This window comes from Zingiber officinale, chromosome 1B, assembly GCF_018446385.1.
Source record: "Zingiber officinale cultivar Zhangliang chromosome 1B, Zo_v1.1, whole genome shotgun sequence".
Taxonomy (NCBI): domain Eukaryota; kingdom Viridiplantae; phylum Streptophyta; class Magnoliopsida; order Zingiberales; family Zingiberaceae; genus Zingiber; species Zingiber officinale.
The window spans coordinates 112,203,885-112,226,237 of record NC_055986.1 but is presented as its reverse complement, the minus strand read 5'-3'; the positions used below and the strand labels follow the sequence as shown (position 1 = coordinate 112,226,237).

General features: G+C 37.0%; 3 protein-coding genes across 5 annotated transcripts; 1 reads left to right on the top strand and 2 right to left on the bottom strand.

The window, feature by feature from the left end:
- Window positions 1-4: 4 nt before the first annotated feature.
- LOC121972702 lies at window positions 5-1,854 on the top strand. Of its 2 annotated transcripts, XM_042524358.1 has the most exons (3): window positions 5-143; window positions 961-1,129; window positions 1,213-1,854. In XM_042524358.1, exons 2-3 carry the CDS (start codon window positions 968-970, stop codon window positions 1,756-1,758), a joined length of 708 nt encoding a protein of 235 aa, XP_042380292.1. In that variant the 5' UTR covers window positions 5-143; window positions 961-967; the 3' UTR covers window positions 1,759-1,854. The 2 variants fall into 2 exon arrangements, with proteins under 2 accessions (XP_042380292.1, XP_042380285.1); XM_042524351.1 differs by lacking the exon at window positions 5-143 and having other exon boundaries at window positions 441-1,129.
- On the bottom strand, window positions 1,680-7,966 carry LOC121972672 (RNA demethylase ALKBH9B-like). Of its 2 annotated transcripts, XM_042524330.1 has the most exons (7): window positions 7,682-7,966; window positions 7,081-7,584; window positions 3,315-3,400; window positions 2,925-3,235; window positions 2,743-2,814; window positions 2,048-2,660; window positions 1,680-1,706 (listed from the first exon to the last, which is right to left on the bottom strand). In XM_042524330.1, exons 1-7 carry the CDS (start codon window positions 7,833-7,835, stop codon window positions 1,701-1,703), a joined length of 1,746 nt encoding a protein of 581 aa, XP_042380264.1. In that variant the 5' UTR covers window positions 7,836-7,966; the 3' UTR covers window positions 1,680-1,700. The 2 variants fall into 2 exon arrangements, with proteins under 2 accessions (XP_042380264.1, XP_042380257.1); XM_042524323.1 differs by having other exon boundaries at window positions 1,680-2,660; window positions 7,682-7,965.
- Window positions 7,967-8,789: 823 nt separating this feature from the next.
- LOC121972634 (actin cytoskeleton-regulatory complex protein PAN1-like) lies at window positions 8,790-22,269 on the bottom strand. Its single transcript, XM_042524288.1, has 13 exons — window positions 21,825-22,269; window positions 19,201-20,338; window positions 18,706-18,924; window positions 18,367-18,578; window positions 17,005-17,079; window positions 15,715-15,786; window positions 13,497-13,595; window positions 13,319-13,390; window positions 13,137-13,251; window positions 11,743-11,811; window positions 11,208-11,568; window positions 9,711-9,900; window positions 8,790-9,623 (listed from the first exon to the last, which is right to left on the bottom strand). Exons 1-13 carry the CDS (start codon window positions 21,972-21,974, stop codon window positions 9,093-9,095), a joined length of 3,303 nt encoding a protein of 1,100 aa, XP_042380222.1. The 5' UTR covers window positions 21,975-22,269; the 3' UTR covers window positions 8,790-9,092.
- Window positions 22,270-22,353: the final 84 nt, after the last annotated feature.

Sequence of the window (22,353 nt, the reverse complement as noted above, 5' to 3'; positions counted from 1 at the left end):
GACTTCAGTGGCAAGCTGCAGATACCTAACCAGCTAATCCAGTCCATGGGAGCCACGTCTTTGAATTAGTGGATGATCATAAGAAGGATATCGTCCGTCTAAAGCCTCTTGCACCATTTGGGATGCAGATTTATTATTATTAGGTGGAAATCAATCTCAACGGGTGTATATCCTTGAAGATTTTTTTCCCATCCCCCTAATCACTTGACTCGGCTCCCATAATTTATCTTTTTTCACATCATCTAGGAAACGGATTCTGAGGGGCATGTGGATTGAGCATAATCCTTTAGTATTGTGGTAAATTTCACCCTGCCTGTACAGGCACTGTCCCAACCTCTCACAATGAGGTGGTGGGACCCACTACTTAAGTGTGGATCCCACCATCCCAATGTGAGAGGTTGGGGCAGTGCCTGTACAGGCAGGATCGAATTAACCCAACATTTGAGATGACATTATACTTGCACAGTGGAGGGTAGCCTGGCATGCACTAAGCTCACAAAGCAGCTTTCACTTTTGGGCACACTTCCAGTTCTCCACCATCAGATAATTACTTGCATTCTAATTTCATTTCCGAAGGTTAGAATTCACTTTGCCATACGAGGAAATATTCCAATTTGCTGCTGCCTCAGACAGTCAGACCCACTATCTTCTCTTCCTTTTCCTCGGAATAGGTTTCAACACCATGTTATAATCTTTTTTACTCTTCTTAAGAAATCCAATTAATATATTTGTTTTTTTTTAAATTTTACTTTAATGTATTGAAAAGGGCAATGGATAAGTAAGTTTGCACTACAAGGAATCATCTTGGAACCATCATTTCATTTCTCATTTCTCTCTGCCACAGAAAAAGACCAAGTTGTCTACTTACTAGAATTTTTTGTTTTTTTTTAATGTTGGCACTAACTAAATCCTCTCTTTGTAGTTATGCTCATGTATAAATGTTTGGCCTTTGAAATCCAGATTTAACATGAAGAAAGAGGAGGTGGATTACGTTTTGGTTCCTTTTGGCCTTGCAGTGATGCTGTGTTACCATCTCTGGCTCCTCTACAGGATCCTCCGCCGCCCCACCACCACCGTCATCGGCATCAACGCCGTCAACCGCCGCATCTGGACTCGAACCATGATGGAGGTGCATTCCTATAACGGTATTTATTCATTAATTTTGTTAGTCGAATGATTGCTATATGTGCGCGTGTATGTGCATCCACACAGGATTCGACGAAGAATGGAGTGTTGGCGGTGCAAACGTTGAGGAACAACATCATGGCGTCGACGTTGCTAGCGTCGATGGCCATCACGCTCAGCTCGCTGATTGCGGTGCTGATGACGACCATGGCCGGCAGCGGGGGGCGTCAAGAAATAAAAATAGTACTGGGGGACACGAGCGAGGTGGGTCGGTCGGTGAAGTTCTTTGCGATCCTGGTGTGCTTCCTGCTGGCATTTCTACTCAATCTGCAGTCAATCAGGTACTATAGCCATGCCAGCATGCTGATCAACGTGCCAGCAGAGCGGCAGCGGCCAGAGGGGGCGGAGCTGGCGGTGGAGTATGTGGCTGCGACGGTGAACAAGGGAGGATACTTCTGGTCGCTCGGCCTCAGGGCCTTCTACTTCTCCTTCCCACTCTACTTGTGGGTCTTCGGCCCCATTCCTATGCTCTGCTGCTGCTTCCTTCTCGTCTCCATGCTCTACTTCTTGGACGTCTACTCCTGCCAGATCCACCAACAACAGCAGATCATAAAAGAAATGGAGAGGAATTAGTTAGTAAACAACAATCTAATCTAATGGAGGAACACTTTAATTGTATTATCAAAGCATATTATTTTTTTTAAAAAAAATATTATTTATTTATAGTAATTCTTCGTGTTTAATCAACTTACGCCAACACTTGAGATAAGTATGTCATGTAATACAAACACTGGAGTAACGTTAAAGAGAACAGCGTCGAGGCTGGAAACAATTCGAACCAATCAATCTCAACTAAATATATAAATACTGGATGTTAACTGAACAGCTTCCCGGACTAACCATCAGACAAGTTCATTCTCACCTTCTGCCGCCCTTTTGAGTATCGTGAATGAACTCGGGAATCATCCTGAGTCGGCAGTTGCGGCCCTTGGGTTAACTCATCTTCTTCTGTTATTCTGCGATTTATGATGATCCTGCGCTGCAAAAGCCTAACCGTCCTTCCGTTTGGTTCCCCGTTATCGTCGAAATTGTGATTGTCCTCTCGTTGTGGATGGCTTGTTGGGGTCGTCCACTCACTATCATCGTTTGCATTCGACTGGATGCTTCGTCTGGGCTTCCTTGGCTTTGGCTCAATCCTGTAATCTGAACTGCTGCTCCCTCTTACAAAACTACCGCTGCCACTGTGACTTGGTGACTGGCCATCCCAATTTCTATGAAAGCCTGCATCGCTAGCGTGCTGTTGCCTGTCTTGGAAATTCTGTACCTGTTTAGTTTCACGGCGCCTGCCCTTTCTATTTTCTCCTTTCTTGAAGCTTTGACTCTCTATTTCCAGTTGCTTGTACTTCTCCGGACGGGGAGATCTGCTAGCTTCTAACAGGGGATATTCGAGTGGTTTGATGTTGTGCAAATCTGATTCCGGTGTAAACCCAATCGGCCATTTTGACTCATCCATTTTTCTGAATGTGATAGAAATTCTGTAATTTCCAGCGGAAAGCACACGGGCAGTCAGTTCCCCGACCAAAAGGAAAAAGGATATTTAGATGGAGTTGAACTTACCTTTTGGTTGTAACAGCTGGGACACAATGCTTTGCTACGTCAGCTCCATTACCATTGATAACAAGTACCGACCTAGACATGAGAGGAAACCAAGGATCAGCCAGGAAGAGATACAAATTCTGTGGCGTCAAATGTAGCAAGTCGATCATAAATTTATGGGATGCATTAATTATTGAACTTACCCAACTGGCAAGGGGATTGCAATAGGACCTTTGAAGTCGCCTGGCCTGACAATCTGTAATTTTGATCCAAAGACTATACTGCACTCACTAAGAAATGACACAGTACAGAATGGTCGAACAAAATCATGGCTGTCGATATGAGGTGGTATGCAGTCTCCAGGTTCATAGATATTGACAATACAGCTGTCAGGGATACATGTTGTTGGAAGCACATGCCAGCGAACTAGCCGTTTTATTATCACCTTGAAAAGTTGAGGAAATGGATCAGCAAGGACTTTCTTCATAATGCCTGGAGGATTTCCATTCTTATCCTACAACAAAATACTTATTAGTTTGATCAAATCTTCTCTCCAGAAACGTGTACAGTCAAAGAAAAAAAAAATACAGTACCACAGCGTAATTATAGCAGCATCCGAATTGAATTGTCACTCGTCCTTTGCCACGCATCCATTTCGGTGGTTCAGCATACGTGTGTTCTACAAGTACAAACGTTCATGATGTAATCAAAAACTTGCATGGATGTGAAAGGAAATAAAAATTAAAAGTTTAAAACATGATCTTAAGTAGTGACGAGTATACCAGAATGCAAAGGATAATCCAATTTCCAAAGAACAACCCTAGCAAATAATTATCAGTGATGTAATGCTGAAGTGCAATTCTCTTCAAGATAAGATGATTAACTTAAGTATCAAAGTCACCCTTAGGAATTAAGATTCTAAAAAATTGTAATGTGAAATCCTGAAGAAGACAAAAAGGGAATCAAGAATCCGGGTCTGAAATATTTGTGCAAATGGAATTGTCAAGGATAAGGTAATAAGAATGCAAAGGATAATCCAATTTCCAAATAACAACCCTAGCAAATAATTATCAGTGATGTAATGCTGAAGTGCAATTCTCTTCAAGACAAGATGATTAATTTAAGTATCAAAGTCACCCTTAGGAATTAAGATTCTAAAAAATTGTAATGCGAAATCCTGAAGAAGACAAAAAGGGAATCAAGAATCCGGGTTTTGAAATATTTGTACAAATGGAATTGTCAAGGATATGGTAAAGGCTGCTTATTAAAATATGACTAACTATATTGCTCTTGCAACAGAGGTAAAGACAGATTACAGCAATCTTTGAGCCTATTCTCTCAGCGTTTATAGTAGTTTAGTGCTTAATTAAGTGAAACAGTTACTTTATTTGAATCATCAAAATGAAGCTGAAAACAATTTTTTATACTGACCTTATTGCACAAATTACTCAATTGATGGAAAAGAAAATGAACATTGTTCATACTGACTCTTAAATAAATACAATTAGAATGTTGGCCAAATATGCTTGAAAAGATTTCAAACTTGATTATTAGATTGTACAATTTAGCGAGTTTATAAATTAATTTTACAAGAGACATTCCAAAAGAAACATAGGCTGAGTTTTTCCTTTAATGAATTGAGTTAGGTAGGGGATTTGAGAAAAGGACCATGAAGTATATATATAAGCTTATCTCGCTAAACTATATGCAAGGTTTAATCACTATTAATATCCAAATCTTCAAAATTTGCTTAATTGCAGGCAGCAGCCAACATAATTTCCTTTACAGTTTTAGTAGATTTAACCTGCCTAACCACAATTAATTAATGGTCTTGAACATATATATATCAATTTAATTTTTTTCTCATGATCTCATCTATCATCCATTGGAGTTTACATAATTACACTCAGATAATATCATTCTTGTTTTTATCTTTTCTAATAATCTCACAAATTCATTTTAGCATTTACATTCTGTTATTCTAAAATTTTAAGCATGTTATTTACTAGCTACCCAACATTCCAGTCCATAAAGTATGGTTAGTCATACCAGTCATATAAAGTTTTATTTAATCTTAAGAACACATCACGATTGTAAGATTCTTTAACATCTTCTCTATTCCAATCACTCACTCTTTCTATTCATGATTTCTTATTTAGTTATTTGGCACCCTAGTTTAGTCCCACAGAAAATTGAGTTAATAAAAGGGTTTATTAGCCTAGACAAATGAGCTACAGCCATCTTGAGCTTAAGAATTTTGAATAAATGGCTGAGCTTGACAAGCGTGTCATTTTCTCATCTATACAGACAATGACAAATCAATTAAAGTGGATGTTATCTTAGGTACAAATACAATCATGTTTGTCTCTTATTTTTCTTAAAATCCATATCAAACAATGATAAAATCTTAAAGAAATTCTAAATTTGCAGTTTGCTCTTTGTTCCTTTTTCCAAATTTAGAGGCTCTGGGTAACCTTTGCATTCACCAATGCTCCAAATAACAAAAGGATAAAAAAAGTATAGGATACTTATTTCTTGCTCATTAGAAGGGGCATCCAAAAGACATGATGACAGACACTTTATGCTATGTGAAGGAAAAAACTTAACCGGAACTATTATTTTTCCTAACACATTGGAAATGATGACCTAATTAAAGATGTTTACAACTCATTTATAGTTGAGTTCTCCTAGGTGGGGGAATGATGCAAAGTGAAAATTAATTTTAATTAAATATATCTGATTTTGATAATTATATTAATTTGGGTGTCAAAATTTACTAATTTAGTAACTTTTAATTTGGTAGAAGATCATTTTAATTTGGTTATAGTTTAATGGGTATCTTTTAGCACAAAATGGTTCTTTGATTTGGTAAGACTTTAATAGGACTATTGTGATGGTATTTCATTCCTAATTTAGCTGGTATTAATTTATAAAAGCAGTGACATGTTTATGTAATATTCAAGTTTTTGTTGATAAAATTGTATCCATTATCTCAAGATAGTTACCCCTCTGTTTCATCAATTTATATGCCATATTCCTTAGTGGTTCAGCTGTTCAATATTAGTGTTGCATCAATTTTTCCCAACCTTCTTTCTTTCTCTAATTGTTTTCACACTATGTAGGAAAAGACACAAGGATGTTGACCTAACCCTATAACAAATACAATCAAAATCCATACTTTTATAGTTTTCACATTATTTACGTTTTGCTGATAAGGCTTAATGCAATGCTTAACTTTTTTGAAGAAAGCTCAGAAGTGATGTTGCAATTTTAAAAATAAGTATGCATATATTTTATATGTTTAAAATTTGAACAGTTATAAAATATGTAAGATTAAAAAGAAGAAACTTAATTTAATTCAAGTCAATCCAAATTATCTTTCTTAACTTGATTTAAATTCTCTTAGAATGTCATGGGCTAGCAACTTAGAACCGTGAATGGAAATGAAAAATCCTACCAATTAGCTTCTTAAAAAAGGATAATTGATATTTAATCTAACCCAACTATCATGAAGTCTTGTTTCTCTATCGACATAACTCACAATGACAGGTCAGCATTGTGTAGAAAATTAAATATTTCTTACAATTAGCAAAGTGCTCAAATATGCTAGAGACAAAAATTAAGCTCAATCAATGATGTATATACTAAAAAGAACCTAATGGATCATACATGTTCTTTGAAAAAGATTATGTAATCAGACTCAAACCCCATCACCTTTGAGCAGAGACAGACTAAGTCACCAACTAGTGATTCCCTTACACCCTGATATTCCATTTCAGAAATAACTAAACCTTCAGATGACTTTTAACAAGTGTAGTTAATTTGTTTCCATCCTTCTAAAGACCAAAAATAATCTAAGCAATTATGTGTCTGATTGCAATAGAAAATTGTTTAACTTCTGAATACGTCACACCCCTAGGTACTGTCTATGAGACCCAGCAACAATTGAAAGAACTTACCAGAAAAAAAATGGCTAATAATCATAACTAGAAATCAAGAATTCAAACAGCAATTTTATCTGCTTCGAAAAAATAAAATAAGAATCATGTGTGCACTATAATCTTTTCTGGATCAGTGTTCATACTATTAGTTCAAGCGAACAAACAGAAAGCACAGATTGATATACTTGAGCACAGAGAAGCTGTTAGTCGTCCAAGAAAGTCTTCAACATTTATGAAGTGAAACTACAAATATGGCTTGATGATGATGATTGCTTCTCAGTTCTCATATCTATTGATCTTGTTTACATTATTTCTAAAAAGGTGTCCAATTTCCATTAGGGTTCTTGAATCATTAGCTTAGGATTGACAATAAATAAATAAACACTGCTTAAAGCTAAGATTTTTATGCTGCACTAACCTCCCAACTCATGATTCTTCCCTTTCTCTTGCAGTTCATAGACCAGATCCACAATTCTTTTCTGCTCGGCAGCGCTGAATACTCCAGTATGCAGCTCGAGGCCATTGAGGATATTAACGATCTTGTCATTGACCCTCTCCAGGCATATGAAATCCTTCTTCCTGACAACATTCCTAAAGCGTATTTCTTCCCTCTGCTCCCTCGACAATCCCGTCTCCTTCTTCGCAATCTCCCTTTTAACTCTTGCCGCTCCCTCAATCGAAGTTCTCCCTGACTCCTCCGTCTTTTCCTCCTGCGCCGCAGCCTCCTCGAGCTCATCTTCTTGAGCCATGTCGGCCCAAGACATCCGGATTCGAGGGGACTCCGGCGAAGACGTCGGATCCGGGTCCCACCCAGTTGGCTGGGCATCGGGAAAGGGGGCAGCGAAGCTAGCGGAGGCGTAAGACGCCTGATCCTCCGTGGTAGTGGACCCGGAGGCATCCGCGTCGGCTTCGGCAGCAAACCCTAAGCAAGAACACCACCCCAGCGAACTAAGTAATCTAGCATTCTTCCAAAGGGAAAGGGAACAACAAATCAAGAACCGGGAAGGGAAAGGCGATACCTGGGCGAAGGGAGTCGATGCGGCCGCGGAGAGTGGCGGAGCAGCCGTCGCAGAGGGATCGGGTGAGGAAGGGAAGCCAATTGGTGAGGAACTCGGCTGCGATCTCCAAGTCTTTCGGATCGAACTGTTGGAGGAATAAATCGTCGTCCTCCATGAGCAGCTGCCTTCTTCGTTCAACAAACACTTCTTTCTCTCTCTCTCTCCCCCCTCACTCTCTCTGTCGTTTGAGTTCTTTATTTGGAAAATTTGGATTAGACCGAAGCATCAGAATATCTTTAGTCTTTACTACTCCCACTAAATATCGCGAAGTTTCAGTTTGGCCTCCCCGTATATATTTGACCTCCCCCGTATATATCGAATAGTTTATAAAATGAAAACAAGATACTCCTATTGTTAATTCGATCTAAGAAAAAGGAATATTTCGACTATAGCGTGTTGATATTTTCCCCTTTGTTAAAATTATGATTTTACTTTATTATTATTATTATTAATCTCGCCTCATCCAAATAAATATAATATTATAATAGATATATTATACATTATTTAAATCTTTAGTTCTCTTATTTACATGCAATTAATAGAGTTCAATGGAATTCTATTTTATTTTTATATAATTTTAATTTAAAGAGTAACTCTAACTAAACTTAAATTTAATTCAACTATATTCCAATTAAAATCCAAACCATTCAAATGTGTATTTCATTTGAACCGAACTCAAATCAAAACCACTTATATTTTAAAACTAATATTTTTTATACTATTTAACTTAATTCAATTCAATTCATTGACACTGTGCTTTCAACTAAACTCTTTAAGAGCACTTTCAGGCATTTACCAACTTTCTGAAGAGACAGCAACGATATTAAAAGATCTCAAACACAAACTGATTTTTTTTTGAAGGACAATTAGTTTACCTTATTATTTGTTTTGTTTATTTGACTTGTAGAAATGGAGTAGAAATGTTTCATGAAGCTAAAAAGAGGGATCAAGATGGTCATATAATATAGAACCAATACTAGTCATAGAGATTGCTACTGGCATAAGTCGTATATATAGAGCAATCCCAAGGAGAGATATGATTAACAACGCAAGCTTAAGCTCATCTAAGTTACAACAGTAAAGAAGAGTAGCCGGGGATGTACTTACGGTTGGATAGATTAATACAGATATTGTCCTTGATGTACCAAATCCAGAGTCCTACCAATACCATTAGTTTTATTCTCTTCTCACACAGCAACCCATCCACACGAGGACATGACATCATGGAGACAATCTCGCACAGGTAACCAGACAACAAATAATGATTAACAAGCAACCGAAAAAGAAAAGGAAAAAAATTGTTATTTTTTACAGGTGGACGGACAAAAGGTTCGATAGCAGCAGATCCCCAACGCTAGCGCAGTGTATAATGCTAAAATGCATCCCAGTTTGTAGTTCCTTTATTTGGGCTATTTTGACTATCTGAGGATCTGAAAGGTCCTGAGCCAAACAAGTCAACACTGTCGAAGGACGAGAAGCCCCCGCCGTAGTCTGCAGTGCTGCGTATCGAGTCAAACCTCGCAAAGTTACCGCCCCTATTGGGATCAATTGTGCTGTTTATGGAGTCTAATCTTGCGAGGTTGTCGGGCCTGTTGAAGTCGGTAGTACTGCTAAATGAATCAAATCTTGCAAAGCTCTGGCGTTGACCAAAGGCATTGGTATCATGTGTGCCGAAGTAATCATTTTGGGAGAAGCTATCGAAAGAGTGATCGTCTGGGCCCTCAGAGAACCTCGGAGAAAAGCTAGAGTTGTACATGGGTGTACTAGGAACAGAATCAAAGAAAGGCCCTTTCTCCTTTCCAACCACACTGGCACCGCTTGGAGAATCTGTCTTGATGGGAGGGAATAAGCCGAAGTCATCAGACCCAAAAGAGTATTTTCTTTGAGTATGATGATCACTTTCCTGAGACAGGATATGGGGCATGATATGAACTCTTGCAGAACTTTAAAAAAAAGGATAGAAACTCGTATGGAATTATAATTTTTTTACCTTTAGATTGTGGCTCCAGACAGAATCAGTGTCATCATCATTGCGATCGAAACTCGGACCAGAATTTTTTACATTTGGATTGTAGCTCCAGACAGAATCAGTGTCATCGCTTCGATCAAAAGTTGGACCCCATGAAGGCTCAATAGCATGCTTATCCTCTGAAATACTTGATTCAGCAGTCTCATGATCACTAAAACAGAAATAAATATATTCACTAAAATATAAAATGATATGAAATCCACAGAGATTAATAAAAGGCCAAAACCACATTATTACAAGTTCCAAAATGAACATGGCATAGCTTTATACAATTCAAGAATCTGAATTAGCAACGCTCTCATCCCTGAGGTTGCAGATTCAAATGTCAGTGTGAAAATTAAAATTAAATGTATTTTTGGGGATTGAGTCCCATGATGTAAGAGGATCCATGTAGCATTATAGCCACTTAGAGGGATAAGACTTTGGTTGTTGGTTATTGGTAATCTAAATTAGTAATAAAAGATGCTACAAGTGATAGAAACGATGAATATTGTACTGAGCATGGACTATATTTCACTAAAAAACTGGCCGGCCGATGTTTAATGCTTGGACTACCCTTTACTTGGTGGTACTGTTGGACTGATGTGCTACCGAGTACAGAATGTATAATATGCACACCACTTTTTGTATGAACCAGTATTTGATATTGCTTGCCCCCAAGGCATAGCCGAGTTGGTTATCACATGGTAGGTTTGTAGAATATCTAATATTGCTACTTGGCAGTCGGTTATAAGCTGACCTATAATTTACTTCCCTTCACATAACCTAAGGACGGACTGTGAGAGACATGGGATGAGCGTAATTACCTTTTTGCTATAATAGTATCTGATATTGTTCTATTTAACCCTACAAGGATCTTTTTTTTTTTTATCCATTTTGCTACTTCAAAATTAGATTTGGAATAATTCAAGCAATACAGGATAGGTTTCTAGGTTATACTAGTAAAGAAGCCAAAGCCAGTGGAGTGGTGCATCTGATGAAAGGAAAACCCATGTACATCAGATTGTAGACCACAACTTATGCTCCTATGAAAACATTATAAATTACATCAACTAATTGCTTGGGTCAGGTCTTCCAAAAGTGAATAGTATCTGAGCCCCTAATACCATGGTAACATATTCATCCCCCATTTACTTGTGATTTTGGCCGGACTCCAAATAGTTGGGATTAACATGGCTTGATACCAATTGATGATGTTTTTTTGATTAATATCATCCAATTCCCCCTAGCCGACCCCACCTAGTAGGATAATACTTGGTTGTTATTGTATCATCCAAATTCCCCAAAATGTCTTAAATAACCCATTTTCTTTAAAGGTGAAACAATCCTTGGGGCATTACTTGAGAGGGGTTGGATCAATTTAACATGATATCAAAGATGCATTGTCTTGTGATATTCCAACCTTTTTAGTTTCCAATGTATATTCTGATTTTCATGCAACTAAAGAATCAGTTTTACCTGCTATTTTCATTTGCACGGGGTGAATCATCAAGCCTAACAGGTACAGCCTGACCATCTTTAGGATTTTCTGTGGTCCTTAGTCCAGGACTTGCAGGACTTTTACTTATGGTTTCAGAGCTATTAAGATTAGTTGATCCATTTTCAGTCATTGGCTCCAGTTCCACAGTTGTAGAAGAATGAGGCTTCTCATTTGTGCCCTCGGCGTTCAAGCTTGTTGTCACAGACTTGTCCTCACCATTCAAAGATGTTTCTTGCACCTCCTCAGTAGAAAGTTCATCATTTTGAACTTGAGGCTTTGGTGTTCCAGTGGGGATATCCTTTTTTACTTCAATCGTAAGCTCTTTTATGACAGAAAAGCCTGAAAACAAATAGTCAAGATAATAGTTGGATGGCATCTAGTGGAAATTATATGAAAAAATCATTTATTTTCAATAGCACTGCACAAAACTACTATCAAAATTTCACTGGAGTTGCACACACACAAATATTTTTCTCACGCTCTCATTCAAACATGAGAATTTCAGAGATCTACCATCTTCTTCAAATTTGTCCCAGTCTTCATCCCAATCTGCAGCTCCTTCCTGTATACCAGGTTGCCAACCTTAACAAAATGATACAGGGAAAAATTATTGTCAGTGAGTTGATAGTGAATGTGCAAGTAATCATAATTAAAACAAGTAACAAATGCAAATACGACAATCGATGGCTCAAAAGAATAACTAGGGATATAGCATAAAACTTCAAAGAAGATCAATAAGTCAAACAACTTTTATTTAAGCTATAGTAGCATTTTAAACAACTTATTTTCAGTCCATGAAATATTTATGTGACAGCATCATAATAGAAAAGTGAAAATCAAGGCATCAACACAAGGTCGACCTTCTCAACAAAGGCAACATCCTCCATGGGCTAATCATTAATTATGAGTTTAAGTACTCTGATATCATAATAAATAAGCCATCACAATCTATGAATTATTATCCAAAACAAGAAAGCACTAAATCATACCACCGTTATTCACCTATATCCTGGGATATATTTAATACATCGTCTATCTGATCCACATTATTATTAGGGCCATTGCTAAATGGTGGAGTTTACAACTACAATGGTTAGGACTAGCCTAACATAAAACTAACAGCAAGTTAGAACTGCTACAAATCCAAAATAGAGGGTAGATAATTAGATTAATCCTTTTTGAAAATTTGGTTGGCATTGTTAAGAAGACTTACCAATTATAACTTGTTAGCAATGCCTTAATTCCTTACTGGCCTTGATTCTAGACAAACGGGACAAAAATCAAGTCTATTTACACTAGCTTATAATCTCCAGCCCTAAAAATCTCAATCGTACTGCAAAGAGTATTTAATTCTTAGGTTTTCCTACCACTCTTATTCTAGCTGGATGTTTACTTTCTTGAAGTGGTAACTAGTATTTTACCTAGCGCTTATGACTCACCAGTAATTTGAATAACACTCAACAAAGAAGTAAAATCCACATGAAGTGGACCTATTTTTAAGGAAAAAGGGTGGTCCAATTACTTGGATGAAAGAAATGAGAGGAAAAAAAGTGACCAAAAGATGTGAGTAAAATGATGGAACTCCATATTAATTTTCTAAACTTCCCTCCTCTCTCCTTCATATCTTCCACTGAAGTAATGGAACCCTACAGGTTCAGCAGAAATCTAGTTCAACAAAATCATGACATTAAATTCTAACTCTGCAACCAAAGGTAATTCAGAAAGATCAATAAGCAAGATGAAATCCATTATATGAAATTGTACATTTGTATTAGCTATTGACAATCTCAGCAGTAAAATATGAACACTGAAGACAGCGAGACTCAATGAAACTATCTGTTAGAAACTTAAACAGCAACATCATAATAAAATATTGAAAAAATATGATTATATATATATCAGAGTACCGAATGGAAGCTCCATCAATGTAGTTGGCTTAGCACGTAATCCATACTGTTTGGACCGTTCATTAAGAACTATAATAAGCTCCTTAAGATCTTTCTGTATATGATCAGCTCGTGCCTGTACAACCAATACATGGATGAACCAAGTTAACTTGATCACAAAAAATGGCGCAAACAAAGCTTACCTGCAGTGAACCTTCTGTAGTTTCTCCTTGTTCAATTTTCAATATTGCATTGTAAATTTCTAGCTTTTTATCCTGAAAACAAACCAGATTCAGTTCATGGGGAAAAGGTAAGAAAACCATTGGTATAATACCCAGAAACTAAGCCCCTACTAACCCACTATCAAAGCCAAATATATACCTGAATATCACGAAAAGTTGCCTCTTCAATAGTTAACTTTGAAGCTACATCTCCAACTTGCTTGCATTTTTGTTCATATCTTTTGGTCAATGATTCAACCTAAAAAAAGGGTACATTGCCATTGCAGAATATAAACACTAAGCTAAATTAACAACTTTCAGAAAGCAATTCAGATAAATTTACAAGGAGTTGCATATCCTTAATCACTCAAATGGAGTACTTTGTTTCTTGATAGCATAATCACTGTAATTTATCATACAGACATCCATCCAAGTTGGCGTACAAATAGAGCATGGATAAGGGAGCTCCAGGTATATACATCACGAACTCATATTTGTGTTTGATATCCAAATACGTTGCACTTCCACTTCAAGCTTATGCATAGCCCAAGTTATCATCAACAAACTTAAACATATTCTAAGTTTCTACTATACATAAGACCAATCTTATGTCAGTCTCTCAGGAGCTTTAAATTTAAGTGAATGCTTTGTGTTTGATTTTGGGTCAAGTGTGTACGTTGGCTTTATTCAAGGTAGGATGGTGAATGCATTAAATTGAGTATAAAGCTATGGAAGGCTTTGGAATCTAGAAGGATGCCATTAAGCTTGAAGTGAACTCAAACTCAAAAAATGTCCATTGTAACAAGGTTTAAAATTTCGACCCGTGCCGAAGTTTCAGTTTTGGACCAGAACGATACGATTTCGATACTGTATCGTGCCGTGCCGATATAATTTTGGTATTTTTTAAATATAAAATATATTAATTAAAAAATAAAATATTTTAAAAAATAAACAATATAAAAACTAATCTTTTAAAAAAGGAAAAGATATGAAAATAGATAAATAAATAAATAAATACAAATTTTATTATAATTTTTAAATTAAAATAAATGAAATATAAAATTAATTAGATAATTTTATTAGGGTTTAATAAAGTCTCTTTAGATTATCTCCATCATAGCTAGGAGTTGCTTAAAATAATTAGCCTGAGTTTAATTTAAAAAAATCCGAAATCCGACACCACTCGCGAACTTGTGCGACTTTGGCACTGCCGCGAGGTTGCGCGATCCCTTAACCATGGTCACGAGGATCGCGTGACTCCTCCGGTGTGACCGCGGTGGTCATGCGACTCCTTTGCAGCGGCCGCAGGGTTACGTGGCGCCTCCGCGGCGACAACGGAAAAGTTATGCAACCCCTCCACTGCTGTTGCGGGGTCAAGCGACCCCTCCATTGCGGCCATGGGGTCGTGCAACACGTCGCAGCCGTTGCGGGTATGGTGTCGGGGTCGTGCCGGTGCCGGTTGTCGAGCGGAACGAGATGTTTCGCCCGTTTCGATCATCTCGACACGACACTTTAAACCATGCATTGTAATGGAGTAAAATGTAATTGAATGTAAAATAGTGCATCTAGGTAGGAAATCATTACCTAGTAGCCCTAGTTAGAAGTTGAGCCAAAGTTATATTACTTTGTGTCAATTCCTAGAAGCCAAGTATTGAGGATCAAGGAGGAAGTTCTAGATCCAATAGGTTTGGAGCTAACAAAAATCAATATCAAGTTGTAAGTGACTTTAGAAAGATCGAGATCATGGAATGTTATCTTTGACCACTTTCTATGAAGTGCAGTCGACAAAATTGAAGTGAGTTCAACCAAGCATCCATAGTTTTTAAATTTTCAACTTTTAAAATTCTAACGGATAAAATCTCCAGTTGTGGCTGAGATAATTGTTATACCAGCTCCGAAGTCAGCATTATTAGAAGTCTGGCTGAGATACCTACAATTTTGGCCACCCAATTACAGCATCAATGTTATTTGTCTCTCTGACAAAATGAATCAAAACATAGAACACTGCCAAATTAACCTTTTAGACTAGTCAGCTTGATCAAGTGTATTTTCAATATCCAATAAAGCTTGTGTATTGATGCAAATCTAAATTTTCCAGCATTTTTGGCTTGTTGCTAAAAAAAGTCAAACTAATTGTGAATTGTGGCAATAGCTACACTCCTACACCCACATTGATTTTATCCGGATAAGTTCAATAGTAACCATAAATATCATGTTCTTATAGTATCATTGCTTTCAACATAGGAGCTTAACAAATCACCAGGCATGAAAATTGCAAGAAAGATAACTAGAATCAAAGCAAGAAAAATTAGGGCTCTTGCACTAAAGACAACAATAAGTAATAGAATTATGAAAAAACAAATCCAAAAAAATAGTACCTCCTGTTTGTCAGCAGATGCCCTTTCAGTTACCTCATTCAATCGATTGTCGCACCTACTTTTGTAAAGAACCTAACAACAATGGAAAATGAAATTTTATGATACATAGTCATAATCAAGTGGATATTTAAACAATAAACACCTTCACATCTTACTGTTTTATATGTAGATTATGGGCTCAAGCCAAACTTACATCACATATATCATAGACAAGAAATTTAATATTTATAAACAAAACTAATAATTTTATGTTTAAATTTATAATTTACAGATAACATTAATTTAATATGCATATTTGTCTAATTTCAGTAATCAAGAAAATATAATATATGTTCTTTTTTTTTTGAAAAAAAAACTGGAGTAATAAGGTAATGTAGATATCATAGCTTATCTGTTAGCAAGTTTTGCTATCATAGTATTGACAGAAACCAAGTTTATGTTAGTTTCCATTCATAGATATAAATGGAAGTCTCTTCAAGATTAATACTTCTAACAAAGTAGCAAGATGTGAAAATATTGCAAAGGAGGCATCAGCAGCAATCTCCTCTCCCCATTATTCTTGCCAAAAAAATTCCTTTAATATTTGGTTCACTCTAGCATGAGTGGCCCCCTCTTACACCATTTTTTTAATGTGTCACAAACAGCAGCAGCCAATGCAGTTTTGACAAATCTGAATCAGTTTGATTCCAAATGAAGGGCAGTATGAATGATTAGTAGAGAACAAGTTGAACTTTACAGGATTCAACCTATCCTTGCAACCCAAAATGAAACTCCCTAAAATAAAATCCAAAAAATACACTGGGAAGAACCAGTAATATGTTCTATTATCAATCCTGCTCGGCAACACTTTCCACTTGGTATGAGAAATCATGGTTAGAGATAGAGTAATTAATTATCACTAAACACACAAGATTTCTAGTTTTCTACAGAAGGAATTTTTTAAATGTAGTTGCTGAAACCTACATGCACATTACCACCATTACTGACAATGTTCAGCTATGGAGAGATTAACAAAGTTTGCACATTAACCAACATTCAGTGTCAATCACAAAACTAAGTTTGTTTAGTAGTGAAACAAGAAAATATAAAGTTCTTCATAGCATATATTTACAGCATCGTACTAAAATTCTTATATAGCAACAACGACAAAGTTATCTCATCTACGGACAACAATTCAGTTTTCTGTAGTAGACTTGAGTCAGTTGAAATAGTAACTTATGAAACAAAAACACAGAGACATTGATTTATTATAACTTATTGTCAATTAGATAATGAAAAAAATGAACTTACAAGTTCTTGCATTTTGGAACGGTAAAATTCAGTTTTCTCTCTGGACTCTAATATTTCCTTCTCCAGTTCTTGAACCTTCATGGGAAAAGGAAGGATGATTAATTTCTAAAAACAAGATTTTTTTTTAATTATATTACAAATTTAATCATCAGGAGATGGAAATCAAGAAACTGTGTATGAAACTTGAAGAAATCTGTGTCCACGGCTATAACATGGTATAGATATATAACAAGTAAGAGTATAGGAATTGGTGTCCAACATAACCCTTGCCATCATCGTATTATATCTTGGATTCATCAACTGTGTATGGTACATGAAATCTGTGTTTTGCAGCTTCAACATGGTATAGATAATATAATAAGTGTATAGGAACAGGAGTTCAACATAATTAGTGGCCATCAGTTGTATTATATATTTTACATTCATATCTACAGTCTCTATCTTACATTCATTATCTACTATCTGCAATCTCTAACATTCATTATCTACTATCTACAATATCTTATATTCATTATCTACTATCTACATTCTCTGGGATGCATATAAAGAGCTTTAGACTAATATGAATATCGAAATCCTAATGCATGAGCCTTGATCTGAAGATGTAATTATTGGTTCCCTTTGTAGAAATTATGCCTTCTTTCATATTCTTCCCATTACCAGGTATTATGTTTCAAGCCTGATGTATATCAGTTTCCATTAATACAGCATCAGGACCACAAATTTAAGTAGGTTTAGACGATTTTAAATTTTTTCCATAAGTTACTTAATAAAAAACATTAGGACATCACACATGCATCACTTGGTTGAATCCAAATAAAGAAATATATTACATAATCATAAATTACTAAAATTATTATATCAGTTGAAGAAAGTCACAACATCATGTCAATATCATTAATAAACCTATGTGTTTTTTTTCTTAATTATTAAACTAGTATTTAATATTTTTACGGCTTCTCCAATAATTACTTGTACATGATCATTTGAATCTGCAAGCAGTGTTTACAGTTCTTCAATGTCAAACTCCCATTGCAACTAGTGGGACAGAACCAAACAGCTACAAGTGAGCTACTTGCTGCAAATGCCATGCGTGAGCAGACTTCTCTTAGTGAAGGAATTTTATTGAAAACAAAGTTACTCCATAATAGGCTACAAGGAATTATCTTATAGTAGAATGTCAAAGATAAAGCATATTCTTCTGTGCATATAATAAGAGAAAGTTACATGATAAACAAAATAAAAGATTTAGCAATTATTACCAATTAATTTGATATTTCTCAACTTTCTCCAATTAAGTAGCCCTGAAGTCAGAGATGTTCAAGTTCTAAAAGAAAATAATGACATGATTAGAAGATAGACCTTTTGGTCTGCATCGGAGGCCTCCTGAAATTTGGTGTTCAGTGCACTTTGTTCTTCCTTGCTGAGTTGGTCGACCAGATATTTTTCCAGTACTGGTACTCTTGATTTAGGTTGCACAGCCTCAATTGTGTCCTCAGACTGAAGTGCCCGTTTGTGCATTTGTGGCTTTACAGTAGCGGGCATAGAAGGTTGGGGCATAGCCATACCTTGTACTGACACGTGAAACACAAGATATATTTGAAAATGACAAAAGTAATCCCTTATATTAACCAAGTGACAAGATCCTCCAAGATACAGAAAAGGGTAACAGATGGGAGGATTTTATTTTAGCAAGCATACCAGGAGTTGATTGGCTAACTGGTGAACCATATCCAGTCCAAGGTTGATTTGTAGCTAGTAGCAAAGTTTGATCAGATGCCACGCTATTAGGAAGCGCGACAGGAAGAGGACATTTTTCTCGGTGTCTCTCCATCAAATAGAGGGCAATGCAGAACTCCCTTAGTGAAAGCATGCTATCATTGTCCTGATCTGATAACTCCCATATCTGTTTTAAGACCTCTGGAAATGCAGGAAACAAAAAGCATCTCTACAGGTCAGAAGCAAGTAACAAAACAAGGCAACATGCTTAGTAAATAGCAAGAAAGCGCCTCCCAACATACAAACAAGAATAACACAATCACAAAAAGAAGTAAAGGAAAGATATGTCTTATTGGACAATTAGACAAAGAAGGCAATGGAGAAGAAAGATAAAAATAACAAGTTGCAGATAAAATAGCATCTAAAATAAAAGATTGGGATGTGATGAAGGCTCAAAATGAAAAATTCAGTGCCTACCTCTTGGTAGCCTCCAGCTAAGGAACAAATTGCGTGCCTCTTCACCTGTAATTTTACCATCTCTATCCTTGTCTACTTTTATAAATATTGCAAGATAGCTCTGAATATCAGACTGTGTAAATTTTGGCCATGAAAACTGAGGCTGAGTGGAAGTAGAACTAACACTTCCAACTGGACCACTTGAAAGAGTCATTGCTAAAGTACTTTGTTTCATGTCTAGTTGATTTTGCTTGATCTGTGATTGAGTTGGTTGTAACTGATTCTCACCAGATGGAACCAATGCCATACTATGCCAACTATCAGCTTCAGGCACTTTTCTGGAATTCTGAGATCCAGAAATAACAGGGGCGTTATTGGAAGAGTTAAGCATAACATTTGCAGAAAGGTTAGTCAAAGGCTTTTCTTGCTTTGTCTGAGTTGCAGAGAACACATCACCGCCTAAATTTGAATCAGAAGAGAAGCCATTTTCACTTAAAACTAAAGCTTTTGAATCCATAGGATTTGATGAAATTGAGGTTGTTGCTGCGGCTTGAGGTTTAGAAACTGTTCTGGAAGTTGATCCAAAATTGGATATGCCAAAACCATCTTGGTTTACTGAGGGGGGAACCCTTGCAAAAGAAGCTTGTTGAGTCCCATGTGCCATCACTCCCTTATTCTGACCACTGAACCAATCAGTAGAAATGCTTGGTGTAACAGAACCAGGAGGATGCAAAACTGTTGAGCTATTGCTGCCCTGCAAAACTTGACCACCTTCCTTATGTGAAGGTAAAATAGCAACTGGTGTGGTTTGAAGTGGCCTCACTAAATGGTTTCCAGAGGGGAAAGCATGCTGGCTCATACCAATGTGTGCAAGTGGTGGCTGAGTCCTTAAACCAGGATTTTGATTAGTTGGTCCCACACCACTCATCTGGGGAGAGGGGGAGCTGGTGGCAGCAAAATTCATCTGAGACGCAGGTCCAGGCAAAGTATTTATCTTTGGTGCAGGAATTTTAGCTGCATCAGGGGTTTTCAAAGCTGCCTGGACGGTTTCAGGAGTAAGTGGTATACCTCTTTGCGCAACTGTTACAAGCCTCAGAGCATTGTAAAATTCCTCACGCCCAAGGAAACCAGCTTGTCTCTGATCAGCATACATCCATATCTGCATAAGACAATAATGACAGTGGGAAAAACCATTGAATATGAAGTATCAATCCAACAGTAGGACCTTGCAAAATCTAAGTTCACTTCTTTTCATAGTGTAGATTAGAACACCAAAAGAACCTGGACAGCCACAGGAATCATATAGTTGATCTAGTAATTTAAATAGGAAACAATAAATTCAGGATGAGTGTTGAAAAAAAAAATTGTGATCATTCAATGCATCAAATAATATCAATTCTTAGTTTCTGTCAAACTATAAGCAGCATGACTTGTATACTTTGCTTGAGATATGGATTTCAAAAATAATCCAATCTTAAAATTTTGGTCCCGTACCAATACACGCACAGTATTTGCAATCTGATCCAAATTTGTTGTCTTTTCCTTGAGATACAATTGACCATTGTACTTGTAAATATTGATTCAACCATCAAACCAAAAACCTATCCCCCGGCCTTGATGATCAACAACAAATGAAGAGTCTTCTTGGTGAATCTTCAATCAGTTTTGCAAATCTTACCCTTTGAATATCTTATATATCTTGGTGAATGAGGACTTTGAAATGCATGCATGTCAACCTATCTCAAAAGGTTTCTAGCAAATTAACATGTATTGATGGTTGAAACACCAACAAAGGGGACTACAAAAAGGGCAAATAGATTTCCAAATCTAAGTCCAGCAAGGGCTCACTCATAAAGGAGAAGAAAAATGGATTGGATTGTGATGAAATACCGAATATCAGCAGCCATCTGCTTTTATTTCCTGTTATTTAATCCTCTGACCTAAGAGATGTCTTAAATATGACAATCCCATCGAATCACAAAATAGTGATGTAAGTAGGAAGTTTCTAATAACTATAATAGGCTCAGCTCCAATCAAACAGCTACACCAAACACATATAACCAAAGATAAGAACGGGGATTCATAAGAATATGGATAAAATTAATGCTTGGACCTGGCTAAGTTAACACAGCAAGAAACAGGCCTCAAGATACCCAATTCAATTGAAGTCCTTGATCCAGATGATTGGATACAACCTCAAAGACATATATGTTAAGACTATTGAACTCTCATATGGATATAAATGGCAACAAACCTCGTTCAATGTCCAATGTGGAATGGCTATTTTTTTTACAAATAAAAAAGAGGAAACGTTAAACATACTGATAACCCATTAAAAGCAGGTATGACACAGGATGATTTCTCATGTTGACAGCATGACTAATCGATATTAGAGAAAACTCAATTATTATCGGCATAGTTTATAGGATTAACAATATCCAAAGATGAAATGGTTCTTAAATCTAATTTTACCTAGTAAAAAAAAAAAAACAACTACAAACAGATCTGTCTTAATCAGAAAAAGTTATTTTCCCTAGTCATCGAAGGAATTGAACCGATGACAACTTAAAGCAGAAGGCTTCAGACTGCAAATCGAACTAGCCGAGCAGAGCTGGAACAGATTAATGTATAAAATTTAGTCATACCTGAGCCAAAACGGGTCTCGGCAAATTGGATCCCTCAAAGAAAGTGACCGCCTCCTTGCCGCTGATCCTCCCATCCCGATCCACATCTGCTCTCAGAAAGTAGGCATCGAACAGCCGCATATCCGGCACCTGATCCGGCCGAGACGCCATTTTCACACGAAAAGAAGCCGAACTAATAGAAAACCAGTCTCGGATCGGCCACGAGGCGGAGCTACAACCGAGGTGAGCTTCAAAAATCGAAAGCGAAGCTAGAACTCAGAGCCGCCTTCTTCCACAAGATCGAGGAGGAGGAACCCGAGAGGAATACGACCGATCTATGTTCCTGGATCTGGATTCCTCCGATCGAGGGGACGAAGCAAGAATCGAGGGAGGAGGAGGGCTTTCGCTCGACCAGGAGACGGAGAAACGGGGGAGATCATCGCGGACGTGGAATTTTGGCAGCGGCGTTAGAAATGGCGATCAGCCTTGATGGACGGTCGGAGATGGGCTTGGATAGAGATCGAACTATAGACGGTGGATGATCATAATG

Coding starts and splice junctions, on each gene's coding strand:
- LOC121972634 (XM_042524288.1), bottom strand. CDS start 21,974: ATGGCGTCTCGGCCGGATCAGGTGCCGGATATGCGGCTGTTCGATGCC. Junction 18,579..18,705: donor AGTTAGCCAATCAACTCCTG/GTATGCTTGCTA, acceptor TTCACGTGTCAG/TACAAGGTATGGCTATGCCC. Junction 13,391..13,496: donor CAACTTTTCGTGATATTCAG/GTATATATTTGG, acceptor GTTTGTTTTCAG/GATAAAAAGCTAGAAATTTA.
- LOC121972672 (XM_042524323.1), bottom strand. CDS start 7,835: ATGGAGGACGACGATTTATTCCTCCAACAGTTCGATCCGAAAGACTTG. Junction 2,815..2,924: donor GCAATCCCCTTGCCAGTTGG/GTAAGTTCAATA, acceptor TCTCATGTCTAG/GTCGGTACTTGTTATCAATG. Junction 2,661..2,742: donor CCAGCTGTTACAACCAAAAG/GTAAGTTCAACT, acceptor TGGAAATTACAG/AATTTCTATCACATTCAGAA.
- LOC121972702 (XM_042524358.1), top strand. CDS start 968: ATGAAGAAAGAGGAGGTGGATTACGTTTTGGTTCCTTTTGGCCTTGCA. Junction 1,130..1,212: donor GGACTCGAACCATGATGGAG/GTGCATTCCTAT, acceptor GCATCCACACAG/GATTCGACGAAGAATGGAGT.